Source organism: Saccopteryx leptura, chromosome 1 (genome assembly GCF_036850995.1).
Source record: "Saccopteryx leptura isolate mSacLep1 chromosome 1, mSacLep1_pri_phased_curated, whole genome shotgun sequence".
In the NCBI taxonomy this organism is placed as follows: domain Eukaryota; kingdom Metazoa; phylum Chordata; class Mammalia; order Chiroptera; family Emballonuridae; genus Saccopteryx; species Saccopteryx leptura.
This window is the reverse complement of record NC_089503.1, coordinates 242,043,531-242,062,471: the sequence shown is the minus strand read 5'-3', so window position 1 is coordinate 242,062,471 and position 18,941 is coordinate 242,043,531. Positions and strand designations below refer to the sequence as shown.

Below are 18,941 nucleotides of genomic sequence, written 5' to 3'. Positions count from 1 at the left end.
TTGGAGCCTCCATCTCAGGTGCTAAAAATAGCTTGGTTGCGAGCATGGCCCCAGATAGGTAGAGCATCGGCCCTAGACAGTGTTTGCTGGGTGGATCCCAGTCAGGGCATGCAAAAGTCTCTCTCTCTACCTCCCCTCCTCTCACTTGTAAAAAAAAAAAGGAAAACTAATATCAGTTACAGGTCATAGCTGGGCCCTGCCACGCCTTCCTCTCTTGAAAACTTCTAAAGGTAGTTCACTGACCTTATCTGTCTCTCATGAACCTGAGATTCTTTTCTTCGTTTTGTAAAGGTGCAAACTAAGGCAAGTTAAGAAAAACTGAGCTCTGGCCATACTTGGAACTGAAGTTTAGAGTGGGCCTAAGCCCAGGATGTCAGATGTCAGGTCTTGCCAACTTTTCCTCCTGACAGCAACATCATGGAGGAGCCCCGGGTCTGCCGCTGCTGCCTCACTCTCTCGGCAGCCTGCTGCCCAAGGGCCCGCCGGGCTGCAAGTTAAAGGTCTATGTGCATGCAAACTGATGCCCAGGGATATCCAGCCTGTCACTCGGGGCACCACTCGTCTGCTGGCCCCAAGCCTGGGGAGGTTGGGCACCGTCCACTCAGGGACCAACCTACCTTCTGCCCAGGCTGAAAGGCCACCTGCTGGAGGCCTGAAGTGCCGGGAGCCTTGAGGACTTCCTTGGGCCGCTGACAGGAAGTGTCCTTGGAGGCGAAGAAGGGCTGGGGAGCTGCCCTTTCCAGCAGCTCTGCCGGAGGCTCTGACGGTGGGGCAGCCCCGGATGGCCCCAACACCCGGGCTCCCAGCAGGGACCGTTTACCAAGGCGCCGGGACAGCACACTGGCCATGCTGCTATCTTTCCTGGGGAGGCAAAGGGGGACACAGAATCCTTGAGCCGTTATCTGGAGGAATCAGGAAGCTTTCAGTACATGCAGAAGGAGCTGCACCTATTAAAATGGATGAAACATTTTATAGTAACTATTACAATATTTTTTCTATTTTTACAAAGTTAATACCCATTCTCCAGAGGATACTTAGAAAATACTGATAAGCACAAAGAAAAATCACTCAAGACGCCTCTCAGAGATACCCACCTTTGCTATATAGCATTTCATGCTTTCCTATATACACATATTTTTTACTTTCATTTCTATAAAAAATGGATCATGGTTTGATAAACTGAATTTTCATTTAGGATCTTGTGTAGGTTTTACTATATCAGTAAATGGTATTCTATAAAAACCCTTTTATTTTTTTTCCATTTTTTTTCTTCTTTTCCAAGTGAGAAGAAGGGAGATAGGAAGACAGACTCCAGATCCACCCAGCAACCCTCATCTGGGGCCATGCTCATAACCAAGCTATTTTTAGCCCCTGAGGTGGAGGCTCCTTGAAGCCATCCTCAGCACCTGGGGCCAATGCACTGGAGCCAATCAAGCAATGGCTGTGGGAGGGGGAGGGAGAGAGAAAGAGAAGACAAAAGGGAGGGGTGGAGAAGCAGACGATTGCTTCTCCTATGTGCCCTGACCAGGAATCCACGCACTGGGCCGACACTACTACTGAGCCTATAAAAACCCTTTTAGAAGCCACACAGTATATTCTTAGACAGATGTATCATTGCTAATTTAACAAACCCTTTATTATTCTACCTGCAGGCTGTATCCAGTATCATGCTGTTTGAACTGCTCTGCCTACAGGTAGCATCCTCTGAGCTCAACCTCAGCACACACACACCAGGCCAGGTTCTGATATACGATACACTCACATGCCACTTAACAACAAGGACATGTTCTAAGAAATGCGTCATTAGGTGACTTCATCGTTATGCAAACATCAGCGTGTGCTTAAACAAACCTAGATGACATAGCCTACTACACACCTAGGCTATATGTTATCGCCTGTTGCTCCTAGACTACAAGCCCATATAATATGTTACCGTACAAAGCAGCACAGGAGAAAATGATGTGATCAAGAGGCGTGCTAAACACTGATGTACGAGGCTGCTGCTGGCAGGACACAGCACACTGCTTTATAGCAAACATTTTTTGTAAGTAGAAAGAGTATACTCTGAAATAATTATAGAAAGTGTAATATAGTAAATACATAAATCAGTAACAGTCATTTATTATCACGTTATGCACTATACATAACTGTACTGCTAGACTTTAATACAACTGACAGGGCAGGTTTGTTCACACCAGCACTGCAAACACGTGAGTAATGCACTGTGCTATAACGTGGTGACGGCCACAATGTCAGTAGGCGATAGGAATTTTTCAGCTCTATTGAAATCTCATGGGGCCACTGTCACATATGTGGTCTGTCACTGAACTAGCCGTTGTGACATGGCACATGACTGCCACTAAGTCAAAGCACGAGGACGTCTGTCAGGCACTCACATTCTCCAGCTGAGTTGGCTTCAAACCAAAAAAGCCACAGAAATGAGCTGTGCTAACTGTCCTTTCCTCATTTTACACTTGAGAAAACTAACTCAGAGAGTTTAAGTGACTTGTTCACTATGAAAAAGAGCCTGAATCAGATCTGGTCTCCTGACTCCAGCTCCGGGAACCCTCTCTGCCTTGGAGTGGCCAGCACCCTGCCTCCAACAGCAGGTGTCAGCTGGTAACGCACTCAGGGTGATGGAAACCAGGACCAGGGCCCTGACGCGAACCAGGGAAGACATCCAGGGCCTCCGCACGGTTCGTCCCACGGTGAACAAAAGCGGTTCTGAAATCGGTATGTGTCATTTCTGCACGCTCTGAGGCATCCCTGTACCCCCATCACTCACATGCCAGAAAGCAGGGAATTGGGTAATAGCACTCTCTGCATTTTACAGACAAGAAGAGCTCGGGAGAAGAGCAACACTAGAGTCCCTGGTGATGCTTTCATCAATGCCCTCAGGGTTCCAACCACAATGGCACTCCATGAGCACCAGGGGTCCTCCGGGCCACGCCTTGACCTTCAACTTCCTCCACCATTCCAGAAAACAAAAATGCTGATCTTCCAGGTCCCTCCGTGCTCTGAATCAGTCAACAAGCTTATTCTTGAGAAAGCCTTCCCAGGACCATTGTCTCCTACTCAGGGAGCCTCAGGGAGAATGCAGATCCAAGCTTGCTCGGTCCCCACTCAGAGACCCTCTCCTCCTCTACAAAAACACTACGCCGGAACATTCTAGATTTTGCTCCCCAGTAACTGTCGTCAGTTTGGCTTAAATGAATTCTTATGAAAAATTTAAAAAATAAACCACAACACTAATGCTCCCCCTCGCCGATACCTTGGGAGAGAGCATGAGAAGGGTCCTGCAGAACCTCTTCACAACCTGTAATAAATACAGTGTGATAGGAAAAAGGGTTTTCCCAAGTCTTTGACTCAGAGCTTCAGGGGCTGGCAGCAGACAGCATGGCATCTCCGCCAAGAATGCCCTAGAAAGAAAGAAAAGGTCAGAAAAGGTTGGCCCCTCAGCACCCTACAGAGCTCCTTCCTGTTCAGGTGTCTGGTGACGTCACATCCAGTAACACTATTCTGGAAAGCTTCACAATAACAATAGAAAGGAGGGGAAAAATGTAAGAAGGAAATTCCTGACCACTACCAAAAGAAAGGTATATCCAAGCTAACTCAGTTTTTTAAGCCCTCACCTCCCTTCGTACTCGAAGACTCACACCAGAACCAAGAACCTCCAGCGCTCAATGTAATTCCATTAAGAGCCCAAGGTGAAGCTGCAGTGCCACCTACAGACATCAGGTGGCAGTATCCACCCAGACACAGAGACAACCCTTTTCTTGACCAAAAAAAGTGGTGGCCACCCCCACTTTCCACAGCAGGAAGTTTGAGGTTTCTACCTCTGAAAATGAAGAAAAAAAAAATAGTATTTCCAAAATTCCTGGGCTGCCCGTCTCCAGACAGAGCCTGAAATATTCAGCTAACAGACTCTGGCGATGTTTTTATAAGCCTTTCTGTTTCTTTCTTTTTCTAATCTAAAGAAAAAAATATTTTACTCGGTTTGAGAACCCACACCTTCCAAAGCCTGCGGGGTTTGCAGAGTCGGTGAACCTGCCCACTTCCGGTCTGTTCCTGTGTATGTTTGCTCTTGCCTCTGGCCCTCTTCCAAATTCCACACTGAAATATGCTTTATTTTATTCATTTATAGTACGGCCAAATCTTAATTTTTAAAAGCAGAACAGAAAGAAGGAAGGGAAACTGCCTCTAAGTGCCTCCTAGGCACTAGCTTTCACAAGCTGCATCTAATTTAATCCTCAAAACAATCTGAGATTAACATTTTGTCTTTTATCTCGGATGAGGAAACTGAGCCACAGAGAGCTTAGGTTGCTGAGGCTATACAGCTAGGAACCGGCAGCCCTGGAGGCCGAGTGACCTCACATCTCCCTGGTGTCAAAGGCCACAATCCTGCCATTATTCCAGGAGGTGAGGGATCTCTCAAAATAAAACACTCCATTATCTACATGGTGTTTTTCCCCTCCTTTGTTAGTGAACCTTGATAGAAAATAAAACAAACAAAAAACCAGCTTGATCCTGCAAGTCTCTACTTCTTTTTCTTTGTACAATTTCTTTCCTTGAAAATCTCTTCTCCACTGACTTCTTACCTACAAAATAGAGGTCAATGCTTTCATCTAACCTTGTTAAACAGTCCAAGTCACTGTTAATCATTTAGTGGTTTGGGAAGACCTTTATATACACATTGGCCTCTGAGAGGGAGCAGAGAGACAATACAGTCTCAAAAGTTAAAAGATTTTAGCCAAGTTTATACTAGTGACTGATAGAATGAAAGTAGGCTTGGCAGCATCACCAGGTGGGGGGCATTGCCTCTCCTGTATTTATCAGAACATTCATTCATTATGACATTATGGACATGGCTCTACAGATAACAGAGTCCTTTAGGGACTCCAAAGTGGATTACAGCACCTACAGAGGTCGGATGTGCAGGGGGTAGAGGGGCCCAGTTAACTCTGGACCTTAGAGTGACTTTTCAGGCTTGCCTATGAAGGGTCCTACCCTCCCTCGTAGCACACTTCTATCCATCTAACTGATAATACCTATCAATCCAATCTTCAAACCTCTCTTCCCTGATCAATACTTCTATTCATTCCCCTATTGGCTTCTTTCTTGGGAGCAATCAACCGTCCATCTAAAGCAGCCATCCCCTAACTTGCCATGATTCTGGTACAGCAAAGAGAAATCAAGAAACACCCTTTTCAGGATAACAATAACAATGTTTCAATAGGTAGTCAAATCCCTGTTTATGATGTTACATTCTTGACTATGGAATTCCTTGACTGAAACAAATTCAAGCTAGAGGACTTCCCCTTCAACTACAGTTCTAAGGAGACCCTGAACCCTCTTATGCTTCTCACCCCTTCCGCTGTCCCCAGTAGGAGGGGTTGGCTATCCAAGAATATGTATTTTGGTCAATGTTCAAAAACGGTTAGCCCCTTTCCAGGCTCAGCAAACATATTCTGATGCGCTAATAGCCCTTAATGAGGACATCTGCCATCAGTTAAATAACTGGAACAGACAGAAGAGGAAAACAAACCCTCTCTGTGGTTCTGAGTTGCAAATAGCTATTTGACATGTGACTGTTGCCGGACAACCACATGTCTCAGCACACGTACGTGTGTGTGCACAATGGCTGTTCTCTCCTACCACCCAGCGACACTGCAGCAAGCCTTGACATCGCCTAGTGGCACTTCTAGGACACAGGTCATAAGTCAAAATGATTCATTGCATGACTAATAGTTTGGGTTCATCTTTTTTTTTTCTTTTCTTTCCTTTTCTTTTGGTTAAGAACAGTTAAGTTTGGAGTAAGATTCCCATTTGCTACATCTTGGGTGCCTGCTACAAGCTCTCTAACGAACAATTTATGGACCAAGGTGAGGGACAGCAACCCTCTGCCAACAGTTTCAGGTTCTCGACTAAAAACTTCAGCTTTCTATTTCAGTCTCCACTGGGCAACCCCTGCACAGAATGCCAGTTTGAGTTTTTAGTAATACCTTGCATATCATCCTTAACCTTTTATCAGAAAGTTGCTCAGTTTATGTTGTTGTTTTTCTTAATCTGTGAAATTTTGCCCTGACCAAGTAGTTCAGTTGGTTGCAGCATCATCCCGATGTGCAGAGGTTGCAGGTTCAATCCCTGGTCAGGGCACATACAAAGAGCAACCAACAATTCTATATATAAGTAGAATAACAAATTGGTATTTCTCTCTCTCTCTCCCTTCTGCTCTCTCAAAAATCAATTAATTTTTTTAAAATCTGTAAAGTTTTAACTTAAATTATCTTCAGTGTGATGTTCTAAGCTCATCCAAAGGTTAAAATGCAGCAAACCACATCTCTTCTCTTGTAACACAACTCAATGGAGACTAGGATTCCCAATTATTTTCCAGTAGCTTTTAGCAAAGGACCATCTCTGTTGACAGATGCCAAGTGGCAGTACAGTTACAATCCTGTGCAGATATGTCTATGGTCCTCTTAAAGTGCAGGTCACCACTTGAACTTGGCAGACTCAAAGACTCAAGGTGTCATGCCCTGCCATCACCACCCCAATGCTGCCGGATGGTTCTCAAATCATTCTTTCATTTGTTTGTTTTTTGTTTTTCCTACCAACTGGACTGCCTTCTCCAGAAAAAGTGAAAAAAAAAATACTCACTTCACTGAGCATATACTGACCTTGTCTTCCCAGAAGACTCTTTGGCCAGCCTGGCTCTGGACAGAAATCCCTCCAACAGTAGCCAAGGGCCTGAGCTAATACTTTATATCTCTCAAGTTATTTAACAGGCCCAGTTATACCATTTTTAAAATGTGTGGTGTGCATTTTAGATTTTCACAATACAAACTTAAGATAAACAGCACTGAACATATCAGTGACTGATTCAATACAGTACCAACATTTCTAAATCAGCTGTTCAAAGAATGACCACTTGGATTTTCCGAGCATTTAAATTATTGTCGTCTTCTGAAGGTTTAATAAAACTGGATTACAATGCCTCAATGTATGATAGTTTAGACTACCCATACAATTAAAATTATGGATTATCAGGATTGACAGGAACCTTAAAGGTTGCCCATCCCCCATTCAGTGGCTGGAATCCTGGTCATGGCAGCCCCTGCAAGTGAACATCCAGCCTTCCTATTACTTTAATACATGTAACAGAATAACGGAAGGAAAAAATAAGGGCCCCAAATAGCAGTGCTATTTTCATATTCCAGCAGATGGGCTGTAGAAATAGGTCATCTGATTTTATTACACTGAATTTCTCCAGCAAATAATAAATGACCCTGATCAACAAGTACTTCTGTTGGTCCGACTATATAACAGTCATTCAATCAAGAGAAAGAGACACTCCGTTTACACGACTGGCAGGGAAAGAAAGTGGGGTTTTTTTTTCACAGTTCTACCCAGGAACAAGCACACTTCCTCTTCCTTTACACCTAGCTCCCCATCTACCTCAAAACTGCCGCTGCACCTCATCCCTTGCTCTGTCGTGCAGACGCTACTCTGAGTTACATAAGACAATTCTCAGCACAGTGCTTGGTGCACAGTTAGGGCTTAGTAAACTCTATTTCTACTAGAACCAGTGGGACGGCATCTTCCTTAGACTGCAAACGCCCTTTGAGGGCAGAGGCCATATCTTGCTTGTCTCATCAGGATTATGATTTTAAGGAGATGATATTCCTGTGAGGGAGGAGAGCCCCAGATTCAAAAGGAATGTGTCCTGAAGAATATTACCTGCTGTTTGCCTTAAAATGAAGACAGGGCTCAAAACAGCTGAAGAATACTACACAAGGAAGCAGGCATAAGCAAAATCATGCTTACAATGTGTTGTGAGAAGCAGAGAGGGTGTCCAGCACTGCTTTGTACATGCATGGGGGGGGGCGCCCATGCGCATGTGTACGTGTGGGTACGTGCATGCACTGTGGTTAAACCTGATTTGCACTGTGCAAAAACTATGTGAGAGTTCCAGCAGGAGGCGTGGAGATGGATGACTGCTGACTCGGCGTTTTACCCAGAGCCTGCAGGAAGGAGGGAACCGGGCCGAGTATCTCCGGGAGAACAAGCCTCAAAGAATTAACAGTTTTCTCAAGCAGTTCTCAAAGTAAGCATATAAGAGACCCGTGCATTAACTCCAACCACCCATGAATAAATGCTTACACAGCTCTTAGGTTTACACTCACTTTAATACACACATTTAGGAGCTTCCTTTTTTTCTCCCTAACCTCCTAGCAACTCAAGAAAATGTGGAGGGACAATCATTTTACAGCTCAGAAAAATGATGTGCTTAAGAAAGTTCCTTATTTGCCCAAGCCAGCAAGCAATGGCATTTGTCACTTTCCTGGCTGCTCCCTAGTCCAGTTCTCTCTTCCCCACAAGGGGAGACCCAACAGGAAGATGGGGGCTCAGGATGGCTGTGCAGAATGGAGGGTTCTGGAGTTCACAACCCTAATGACTTTACATTGCTTTTTTTTTTTTTTATTCAAAACACTATAAGGAGGAAAGTGAGTTTCATTGAAAAGAAGGGTCCCTGACTCAGTGGTAGAGCTCAGTGGTAGAGCACTGGCCTAGCATGTGGATGTCCTGAGTTCAATTCCCAGTCAGGGCACACAAGAGAAGTGACTGTCTGCCTCTCCACCCCTCGTACTTCTCTCTCTCTCTCTCTCTCTCTCTCTCTCTCTCTCATCTCCTCCCACAGGCATGGCTTGATTGGTTTGAGCGAGTTGGTCCTGGGTGCTAAGGATGGCTCCGTGGCCTCACCTCAGGTGCTAAAAACAGCTCCATTGCCAAGCAACGGAGTAATGGCCCCAGATGGGCAGAACATCACCCCATAGAGGGCTTGCTCGGTGGATCCCAATGAGGGATTAATTTTTTTAAAAAAGAAAGAAAGAAAGAAGGGATCTCAACATAGTTATAGGAAAGAGAAGCAAAAGTTGGCAACAAAAGAACTACCCCTAAAACATAAAACATGGGAGATGAGAATTTTAAAAACCTAACAATCCAGGGCCCATTAGCATACGGCCCTGAGTGGTGCACACACCAGAAAGAGAAGACTGTGGCAATGATACCCAGGGTGCCAATCCTGAGACACAGGGAAAAGGGTTCCGTATGTTTTCACTTCTTTAAGAAAGCAGAGAAATGCAGACTAGACTTTATACACATTTTTCATTTACATGGTTAAAATAGAAAAACTTTCAAAACTCAATAGTCATTTGAATGAATAATGGCATTCCCCATGGCACTAAGTAAACAGGCAGTGGGGCCTGTAGGGAAGGTGAGAACCACCTGGTGACTTGCCTAGCTGAAATCAATATAATAAAAAGACAGCGGCCCTCTCCTGCCGCGGATTGTCAGAGCACACAAAGCAGCTGCAGGTACCGCACTTAAGAACGATGTCACCTGGTCTGAGAGACAGGCCGGGAAGGTGAAATGCCAAGTGAAAAACGAGAACCCACGCTCGTGCAGACAAGACCAGTCCACCAGCGACAGCAAGCCAAAAAGACAAACTGGTAAGGAAAGGGACCGAGGTGCCCAATACCGCTCAGGAATCCCAGCCTCACCCGGGAGCCACCGTCCAAAACGTAAGCCGATAGTAAATAAGCTGTAATCTTGGAACTGATATGCCACAAGACAAGAAACATGTGCTGTTGGAATGACAGAACATCCTAGTGGCTGATAACACTTAAAACTCTGAAATAAGAGCTGGATACCAGGACTTGTTCCAAGACAAGGATGGCGAACGGGCCCACGGGAACAGAGCTGTTTGGCCTGAAGGGAGGTAACCAAGCTTCTGAGGATTCACTTTTAACCCAATTTCCCCCTTTATTCTCACTCCCACCCCCAGGAGTGCCATGGCTGAGAGGAAAGAAAAGACTGGACACCACGAAAGTGCTACACCCAGCCATCACAATGGAGACCTATCTGCGTGGGAGAGGCTGTCACGGCCCACTGCAGATGCTCACCTCCCCCTGTGTGACTTGCAGCAGTTAGCCACCATCTCAGAGTCTTTATTTCCCGCCCCACCTTTGAGAACAGTGCCCAGCATCGGGAAGGAACTCATGATGTGTTCCCTTCCCCTGCCCTCCTATTTTAGACGGGAGCCAGAGAGCTAAATAACACAACAGGCCACTCTGACTGCTCAGTAGCCACACTCAGGCTGGCATCTGGGAAGGGAGGTTGTAAAAGGACAATTGACCAGAATCAGGAATACAACTACTGACTCCAAAGGAAATCAAGATGTTGACCATGGGTGAGCCACTAATTAATTGAAATCATAACAAAACTGATGGCAGCATGATAGGGGAACCAAGAAATCCAATGCATTCCATGTAGAGGCCTGCTGGGCACAGTGAACCAACCTCAGGGTTCAGGCTGAGTGCATTCAACACGAAGCCCAAAGCCAGGCCCCACTGTGCTGGGATTCAAATAATTTAACAACCGGTTCTCTGCCCTAATGACTGTTTTAAGTATTAAAAAAACAACATACTGAAAGGTAGTTTATTATTTCATGCATTTAATACTTAAGAATAATAAGAGGTACACAAAACTAGATTATAAGAGTTTTAAAATATTAATGAAAAATATTAAATAATGCCTGACAAAAAGCAATAAAGCTGTTATTTAAGATATTTCTAATGACAGCCTGTCACTCCCCTGGTTTTTTTTGGCACTTTTTCTCTTTACGTTATATGTTTGTTTATTGAAGTAACAAACACGAGGGAATTAAAATGTTGTATTTCATCATAGGTATAACGAGTTTTATGCAATGAGTAAACAAATATTACAAGCACAGTTTCATCAAGTTTTTTTCACCTATGGATGAAATGAACATTACTACGGGCACTTCAAATACGCTGTTGCACAGATGAACGTTAAAAAGGAGTAACGAATGTAAATTTGTGATTTCTACATCGGCCAGTTGCCCAGGCTCCCACCTTAGAGAGAACCCTGATTATAAGTGCCATTTGAACAACTAGTTCACCAAACTCAACAAAAAAGTAGGTATCGGCTCTGCCGAACCGGTGTGAACCGGCTGAGTCCCACCATGAGGACCCACCACTGTCCGTCTCCCACGTGACCTGGCTCCTCACCTCACCCTCAGCAGACACGTCCCAATGCTGCCTTCCTCTCCCAAGCCCAAATCTGAGTCTTGGTGCCCTGCCCAGGGTGGTCAAGAACTACTGCCAAACCCCCGGGAGGCAGAGGCTGGCCAGCCCTGTGACCGACCTCCAGTGCCACTCACTGCAGAGGCTTCGGTCCCCGAGCCCCGGATCGGCCGCGCCGCCCCAGAGCAGACCCACACAGGAAGCCTTTCGCACCAACTCACCAGAAGCCCAAGGAAAGGGGCACCTCAGAACACAAACACCAGCATTTTTTAAAATCGGCTGATGCTCAACACACGTGCCAGGCTCTTGCTGATCAACTGAACAGAATCATTACGAAACCTAAGCTTCAGACCCTGCCTTAAATTAAAGAATGTCAGGCCTAAATGAGTGCCCACCTGGATCACACATCCAGCACTTGTTCATAAAAGCGCTTAGTATGCTCCAGCGCTTTTAAGACTTTTGTGCTTTATAATTAGATAAATGAATCAGAATTTGCTTCTTTCAGGAAACTGCAAAAAAATAAATAAATAACACAGCCAGCAATCTGACATGGAAGCCTGATAGAAAGACGGTTTTCAGGACTAAGCTCGTAAAGTTAGATCAATGTGCACGTTAAAAGTGTAAGTGTTTGACATACATTAAATAAGTCGAAATAAAATATGTAATGAATTTTTTTAAAAATCTGCTGAGTGACTGACTGGAAGGTGAAATAGACAGACACGTTTCCCCCAGAAAACACAAAGTCAGCCAAAGTAAAGAGACTACAGACACCATTAAGGAAGATCTTTTAAATACACAGTGAAAAATGAGCCCAGTGGGGGAGGGCGGCTTGCCCAAGGCACAACCCACGAAGGAAGCACCTTCTGTGAAGTACGCCATTTAAGGAATCTTCCTGCCCCGATAATTGTGGGGCTGAGGAAGAGGATAAGTTCAAACATGGGAGAGGGGTGGGGGAATTGAACGTGTGCTTATCCCAGTATGAGCTCAAGATATTGGGGTGTCCACTCTTAGGTGTTTCTCCTTAAATCGACAGGGTGGCAGCGCTGATCAGCGTGCTCACTGGTGTGGCTGCTCTAAACCAAAGCAACAAAATAGACGTGGCTCAGTCACAGAGAACAGATGGCCCACACGCCTGAGGTCTGAGAGAAGTGAAGGACGAAATGGGTGCGCACTGAGTCGACCAAGAGCCCCAGACCGCGTCTGCACAGCGCGGGGGAGCCCCCGCCCGGCCTCGAGGACAGTCGAGGCACCAGCACCAGGTGGAACCTCACCCACATCGGCCGGCGGGTAGGCTGTAGCACAGTGCCAGCAGAAGGCTCAAATCTCCCAAGGGAAAAAAGGCAGTGCAATGTTCCCAAGTGACAGAATCACATCTAACTACTTCGCTAGAACTGTCATAAACAGACAGGAGTCAAAGAGGAAACCGATGCAACCTGCAGCCTTCCACAGACCGATGTCCCTTCAGTCTTGAATGTTCTACCTCCTCTCATTTATCCAACACTTAAGTGCCCGTCGTTGGCGAAGCACCTCACAGACTTTGATCTCGTGTCACCCCTCACAGTAACATCACCGTCTTCTTCTCCATTTTTATGTGTAAGGCAACTGAGACGCAGGGAGGTTAAATAACGCTCCCATGGCCACCGAGCTAAAAAGTGACAGAACTAAGATGTGAGCTCAATCAAATCTGTCAGGTCTCAAAAGCTCTGCTCTTTCTTCTATATTCTACAGGAAAACTACGCATCAGGTAAGAGGCTAGACGGATGACCTCGTAAGGTTGCCCTGACAGTAATGAGTGAGTCGCTGAGAGGTTACTGAGGTGCTGGTGGTGTGGAAATGAAACAGGCATTACACATTACAACGGCAAAGCACCGAGCGGGGCTCCCACAGCTCCAGGCAGTCACTATTCTTATTTACCACTTTTACTACAAATATCCCAAAAAGAATGCACAGTGAAACACTCAGGGCTGCAAAGGAGCTCTAGTTTCCCAGTTACATGATCATGGGCAAATTCCTTCACCCTTCTGGCCTGTTTCCTCACCTCTGAAAGGAGACAGACGGTGGGTCCTACTCCGCAGGATAGCCTGAGGAAACGCAATTCTTTCTAACAGTGCTTGGTTTTTCAGAGTCACCCAGTTCCTCTTCCTAGAGACCTGAACTCCTCTGAGAGAGGGCCCTGGGAAAGAATGAAGAAATGCACCTCGAATCTTAAGCACTGTGCCTGGCACAGAGTACTCAACACGGTGTGTGTGTGTGTGTGTGTGTGTGTGTGTGTGTGTGTGTGTGTATACATACATACATATAAAGGCTCCTCGCTCTGAGTCATGACGAGCCAAACTTATGGAATGATTACAGGGGAGACTTTGTGTAAGTAGGGGGGAAAACAGCCAATAAATTTTAACATTGACAAGGGCAGTGCAGTACACTTAAGGAAAAAAATCAAAATCATGCAAGAGCTCTGTGGCAACAGTTGGAATCCAGGAAAGGGACCTCTTGTGTCACTACCAGATCACACTGTCATCCTACCGTGGTCACAGAGGCCAAAACAAACAAAAACATCATTTTGTCCGGCACTGCTGCAAAAGCTCTAAAAACAAAACCAAACAAACAGAAAAGAAAACGTACCACCACCTACGCTCTATAAAGTTAGAGAATGGTCCACACTGGGAACACTGGCTGCTGCCAACCCTAAAGATAACTTGTGAACACAGAAGACAGTCACCTGCGGGGGCTGTGTGAGGGGGAGGGCGGGCCAACGCGGCCAGCAAGATCAAGGCCGAGAAGGCCCTGGGAGCCCTGGGAGAATCTAGCAACTGGGAGAGATAAGGTGGGGGTGCTAACTCTGTCACCAAATCCTGAAATGACAGACGAGGGAGAGCCTGCTAACACTGGCGGGAGGCCGCAAGAGGAGACGCTTCAGTACCCCCAAAGACGGCAACGTAAGTGCATTCCTGGGCTTGGGCAATGGCTTGAATGCAATGGTGGGGTTCCTCTGGGGTCAGATCCAGAACTACGTTCATTAACATCTGTCTGTATAAGGGATCTGAAGGCCAAGACAAGGGAAACAAGGCTGCAAAAGGGTTCTGCCTCTCGCCAACTAGGTGACCAGTGGGAGCAGCCCGTGCCTTTCAAGAGGGACATAGCCAAGCCCTTCCTTGCTACATCAGCTCCCAAAGGCATGAGCCTGGCCCCATAGGACGATGAATTTTCAAGCTTTCCGGAAGTCCAGAGATCTAGAGATGATTGTCAAGAAGTGCAAATCTAGAGACACACGCTATTCTCCACCTAAAATGAAACCGTTAATAAAAGTGTATCACCAGGGTTCTAGGTTTTTTCTAAGAACACTAAAATGCTTCCACACACCTCACCCTGGGCTTGAGTGTTTAAGGGGATAGCACTTTGTACTCTAGAGGAGGCACAGAGAGCAATCACAGATGTGTTTGAAGGACTCCATTTAGGGAATGAACTGGATTTATCAGCCAGTCCACAACGTGCTTGCTCATCCATCCTGTAATTCTGCACACAACCAACACGCAGGCCAAAGTTCTCGGGTGTGGGGGGACAGACCGAATTAACTATGAGGCCCAACCCTTTTATTCAACCAGTGCTATCTCATGAAGGGGGCGCAAACCTAGCATACCCTATATCCTGCCCTAACCTTAGAAAACAATTGCTTCGTGTCTGAGCATGCTTCAAGTGTGCCCTGGCCTATATTAAGTCTAGGCTAGGAACTGACCTTGTCACGTGTCTTCATTAGGATATAAAATTAAAGTGCCCTATTACACTGCAATTCCCCTTTGTCAGTATCTACCCTAGAGAAACACTCACCTGTGTTACAAAGAGGCAAGTACAGCCAAGTTTTTGGTAACATTTGCAACAGTCGAGGATTTAGAAATAACTTTAAGTGTTCACCAATTAAGGGAAGGCTAACCCATGGTTTAGCCTCCTGATTCTAAAAAAGGCCATTCAGGAATTAAACAAAATCAAGAAGACCTACAAGAGGATAGGGAGCAAGCAGCACTATTTACCTGTGGGGCAGAACAGGGGAGACAATACTTGCAGTGCAATGCACTTCAGTTTTTAAAGTTCTGTAAGTATCAATGCATGCATGTAAAGCATTTATTTATTTATTTATTTATTTATTTACAGGGACAGAGAGAGAGTCAGAGAGAGGGATAGATAGGGACAGACAGACAGGAACGGAGAGAGATGAGAAGCATCAATCATCAGTTTCTCGTTGAGACACCTTAGTTGTTCATTGATTGCTTTCTCATATGTGCCTTGATCGTGGGCCTTCAGCAGACCGAGTGACCCCTTGCTCAGTGACCTTAGGTCCGAGCTGGTGAGCTTTTTTTTTTTGCTCAACCCAGATGAGCTTGTGCTCAAGCTGGCGACCTCGGGGTCTCAAACCTGGGTCTTCGGCATCCCAGTCCGATGCTCTATCCACTGCGCCACCACCTGATCAGGTGTAAAGCATTTATAAAATACCAATAAATTTGTGGGAGTGTTTGTCAAAGAAGACTTTGCTCTGGAAGGTTTGCCTTTTCTTCCTGTGAGGAAGACCTTCATGTACTACCTATGTAATAAAATTTCACTTAACCACTTAATTAAAAAATAAAGAAACTGATCTTGTTCAATACATTTCAGTAATATGGGGGCTTGGGTGGGGACAGGCTTCCCAAGAGACCAGAGCTCAGCAGGGCAAAGCACTGGGCTTTGCAACATGGATCTTGTTTCAATATTACAAGCCCGACTATGTAACTCTGTGGATTGTTAAATTTATATGCTAGTTCAAGGAAGAGTCAAGAAAAAAAGAGAATGTGTTTGGGGTTTCTGGGTAATCCAAAGGGATGTCCTAGGAATCATTCCAGTCCTTCTAGCTGAGGATTCCAGCTCTCCAACACAACACACACACACACATGCCAATAATGGCAACCCTTGCCCAATCACATTTATTCCAAATATTAATCTGGATCCTGTGGACACTGAGGAAAATCTGAATACTCTTAGACTGGCTCCAAAATATTACTGACTCACCAGGATTACCAAACTTTATAGGATACTGATTTTTAAACACACACTCCTTCCACTTCTTTAAAGCACTATGTATAAAGTCCTCAGAAACACAAAATTCTATTATTAAGAACTTGGTTGGCAAAACTAACCTAGGGCGATGGAAATCAGAGCTGTCGTCCTCCTGGTTGGAGGAGGATAATCTGGAAATGGTCATGAGGAACATTTCTGGGGTGATGGAAATATTCTGTCTTAAAATGCATTTGTCAAAACTGATTAACCAGCACACTTAAGATCTGAGCGTTCCACTGTATGCAAATTATACCTCAATTAAAAAAAAAAAAAAAAAGAACTACTCAAACAGTTTCCCAGCCAGCTGCAGCAGAACTTTGAGCTGTCCTATCAGACATCTGAAATCTCTGTTATGCTATGTAAAGAGCACAGAGTACCATGGCGACAGTCACCATAAAAATAGATAACAAGATTAAAATGGATAGAGGACACAGGAATTTAAGAACAGCACACCAAGAGCAATTCATTTTCAGCAGCAGAAGAAAAACAGAAAGAGAGAGGGAGTATCTCATTCCCCCTGCACGATGAAAAACAGCCACTAAATGTGGTTGTTTTTACTAAAAGTGTTTTATGACTTCCCAATACTCAAAGGACAAAAAAGGCTGAGAACTGTTGTTTCTGATTGTATTTTGCTTTTTAAAAAAAGTATATAATATAGTGTAAGTTTTTCCCATCCCCACTCCACGTGGCCCAGGAAACAATTCAACCAGCAGAGTTGTTGGGCCGTACACTGTGCGCAGCCCAGAGGATGCTGAGATAAAAGAAAGCTGGGCCCTTCATCACCAAGGCACAGAGATGTCCAATGTTAGTTCTAAATAACCAAATTCTGCCTCTATTTTCAAACTTCTAAAACTGTCATTCCCTGGGTCATGCACCCCAAAATTGCTTTACTCCATGTGAAGAGAGAGCACTTTCTTGACAAACATTGATTTTTCAAAGCCAAAGTATGTGCCAGGAGCATGTGGAGATAAGACATCATCTTGTGATATTCTCTGAAGATGACGTAAACCTCTGTCGATTCTCCTCTTTGTAGAGTTCTCTAAGAAACATTTGCTATGTGACTTAGCCCTGGCACCTGGCAGTGGCACCAACAGCGAAAAAAAAAAAAAAGAAAGAAAGAAAAGAAAGGTAATCCAAAAATATCAGGAAGAAAATCTAAAAATGTAAAACTATCAGGGTGGTTTCTAAATAAATCAAATTTAAATGAGCTTTAGACAAATTTAAACTAATCAAATTTTCTACACATAAGCTATAAAATAAAAAAAATGCAAAATGAAACATTGTTACTCAAACCAAAAATTTATTGTCAGATATAAACTATATATACACATTCTGGAAAAATCCCACTCAAAAGTTTCTTTACACCTGACCAGGCAATGGCGCAGTGGATAGAGCGTTGGACTGGGATGCGGAAGACCCAGGTTCGAGACCCCAGGGTCGCCAGCTTGAGCATGGGCTCATCAGGTTTGAGCAGGGCTCACCAGCTTGAGCCCAAGGTCGCTGGCTTGAGCAAGGGGTCACTTGCTCTGCTGTAGCCCCCTGGTCAAGGCACATATGAGAAATCAATCAATGGACAACTAAGGAACCGCAACGAAGAACTGATGTTTCTCATCTCTCTCCTTTCCTGTCTTTGTCCCTATCTGTCCCTCTCTCTGACTCTGTCTCTGCCACACACACACACACACACACACACACACACACACAAAGTTTCTTTAAATTTATCCATCCCAGCCCTGGCCAGTTAGCTCAGCAGTAGAGCATCAGCCTGGTGTGTTGAAGTCCCAGGTTCTATTCCTGGTCAGGGCACACAGGAGAAGTGCTCATCTGCTTCTCCACCCTTCCCCCTCTCCTTTCTCCCTCATCTCTCTCTTCCCCTCCCGCAGCCAAGGCTCCACTGGAGCAAAGTTGACCCGGGTGCTGAAGATGGCTCCAGCCTTAATGGAGCAAAGCCCCAGATGGGCAGAGCATCGCCCCCTGGTGGGCATGCCAGTAGATTCCAGTTGGGCGCATGCAGGAGTCTGACTGCCTCCCCGCTTCTTCTAATTTTGGGAAAATACCGAAATATATATGTATAAAATATATAAAAATTTTTTTTTCAACCCTTGTCCTCTTTGTCACTAAACTTACACAGCAGTCACAAGACTCAGTCTCTTTGCAGGTGTCAGGATGGCATTTGCAGAGCTCTGCCTGGTGATATAAACCAGCGGTGTTGGAAATAGGAAGGAGATGGTCAAGGGTACTTCCCAGTTCCTCCACAGCCAAGCAGAGGACCCATCATTCAATTAAAGGGCCCCATCTTGATTCATTCATTATGCTGACTAGAACTGGTCAAAACACACAGTCTTTCATGTGTCCATCTATTGATATTTTATTACTTTTTGCCATTTCCACACAAGCCCCAATCTTCTCGCTTTCCTAAAGACCAAATTCAATTTTCAGCAGCCCTGTGGCTCACAAACTGAGTCCTGACACACCTTGGAATAGTTCTCTTCATCCTTTCTAAAAATGACCCTAGAAGGGTCTCAAAAATGTTGGGACCCATTTGGAAACATTTTTTTTTAAATATGGATCAAAGTCTGGTTTTTTAAATATTTTCTTTAGTGATTTTTAGAGAGAGAGGAGTGAGTGAGAGAGAGAGAGAGAGAGAGAGAGAGAGAGAGAAGGGGGAGGAGCAGGAAGCATCAACTCCCATATGTGCCTTGACCAGGCAAGCCCAGGGTTTCAAACCAGCGACCTCAGTGTTCCAGGTCGACG

General features: G+C 45.1%; 1 protein-coding gene across 4 annotated transcripts in view; it reads right to left on the bottom strand.

Annotated features, from left to right (window-relative positions):
* ZNF395 (zinc finger protein 395) overlaps window positions 1–18,941 on the bottom strand; it is a 45,001-nt gene that overhangs the window by 16,445 nt on the left and 9,615 nt on the right. For 2 of the 4 annotated variants that reach the window (XM_066388477.1, XM_066388486.1), the window contains exons 2-3: window positions 3,272–3,419; window positions 618–861 (exon numbers count right to left, since the gene is read on the bottom strand). In XM_066388477.1, the coding sequence (XP_066244574.1) occupies window positions 618–848 (231 nt within the window). In that variant the 5' untranslated portion in view covers window positions 849–861; window positions 3,272–3,419. The remainder of the gene's footprint in view (window positions 1–617; window positions 862–3,271; window positions 3,420–18,941) is intronic. The other 2 variants (XM_066388468.1, XM_066388459.1) reach the window with 1 other exon arrangement.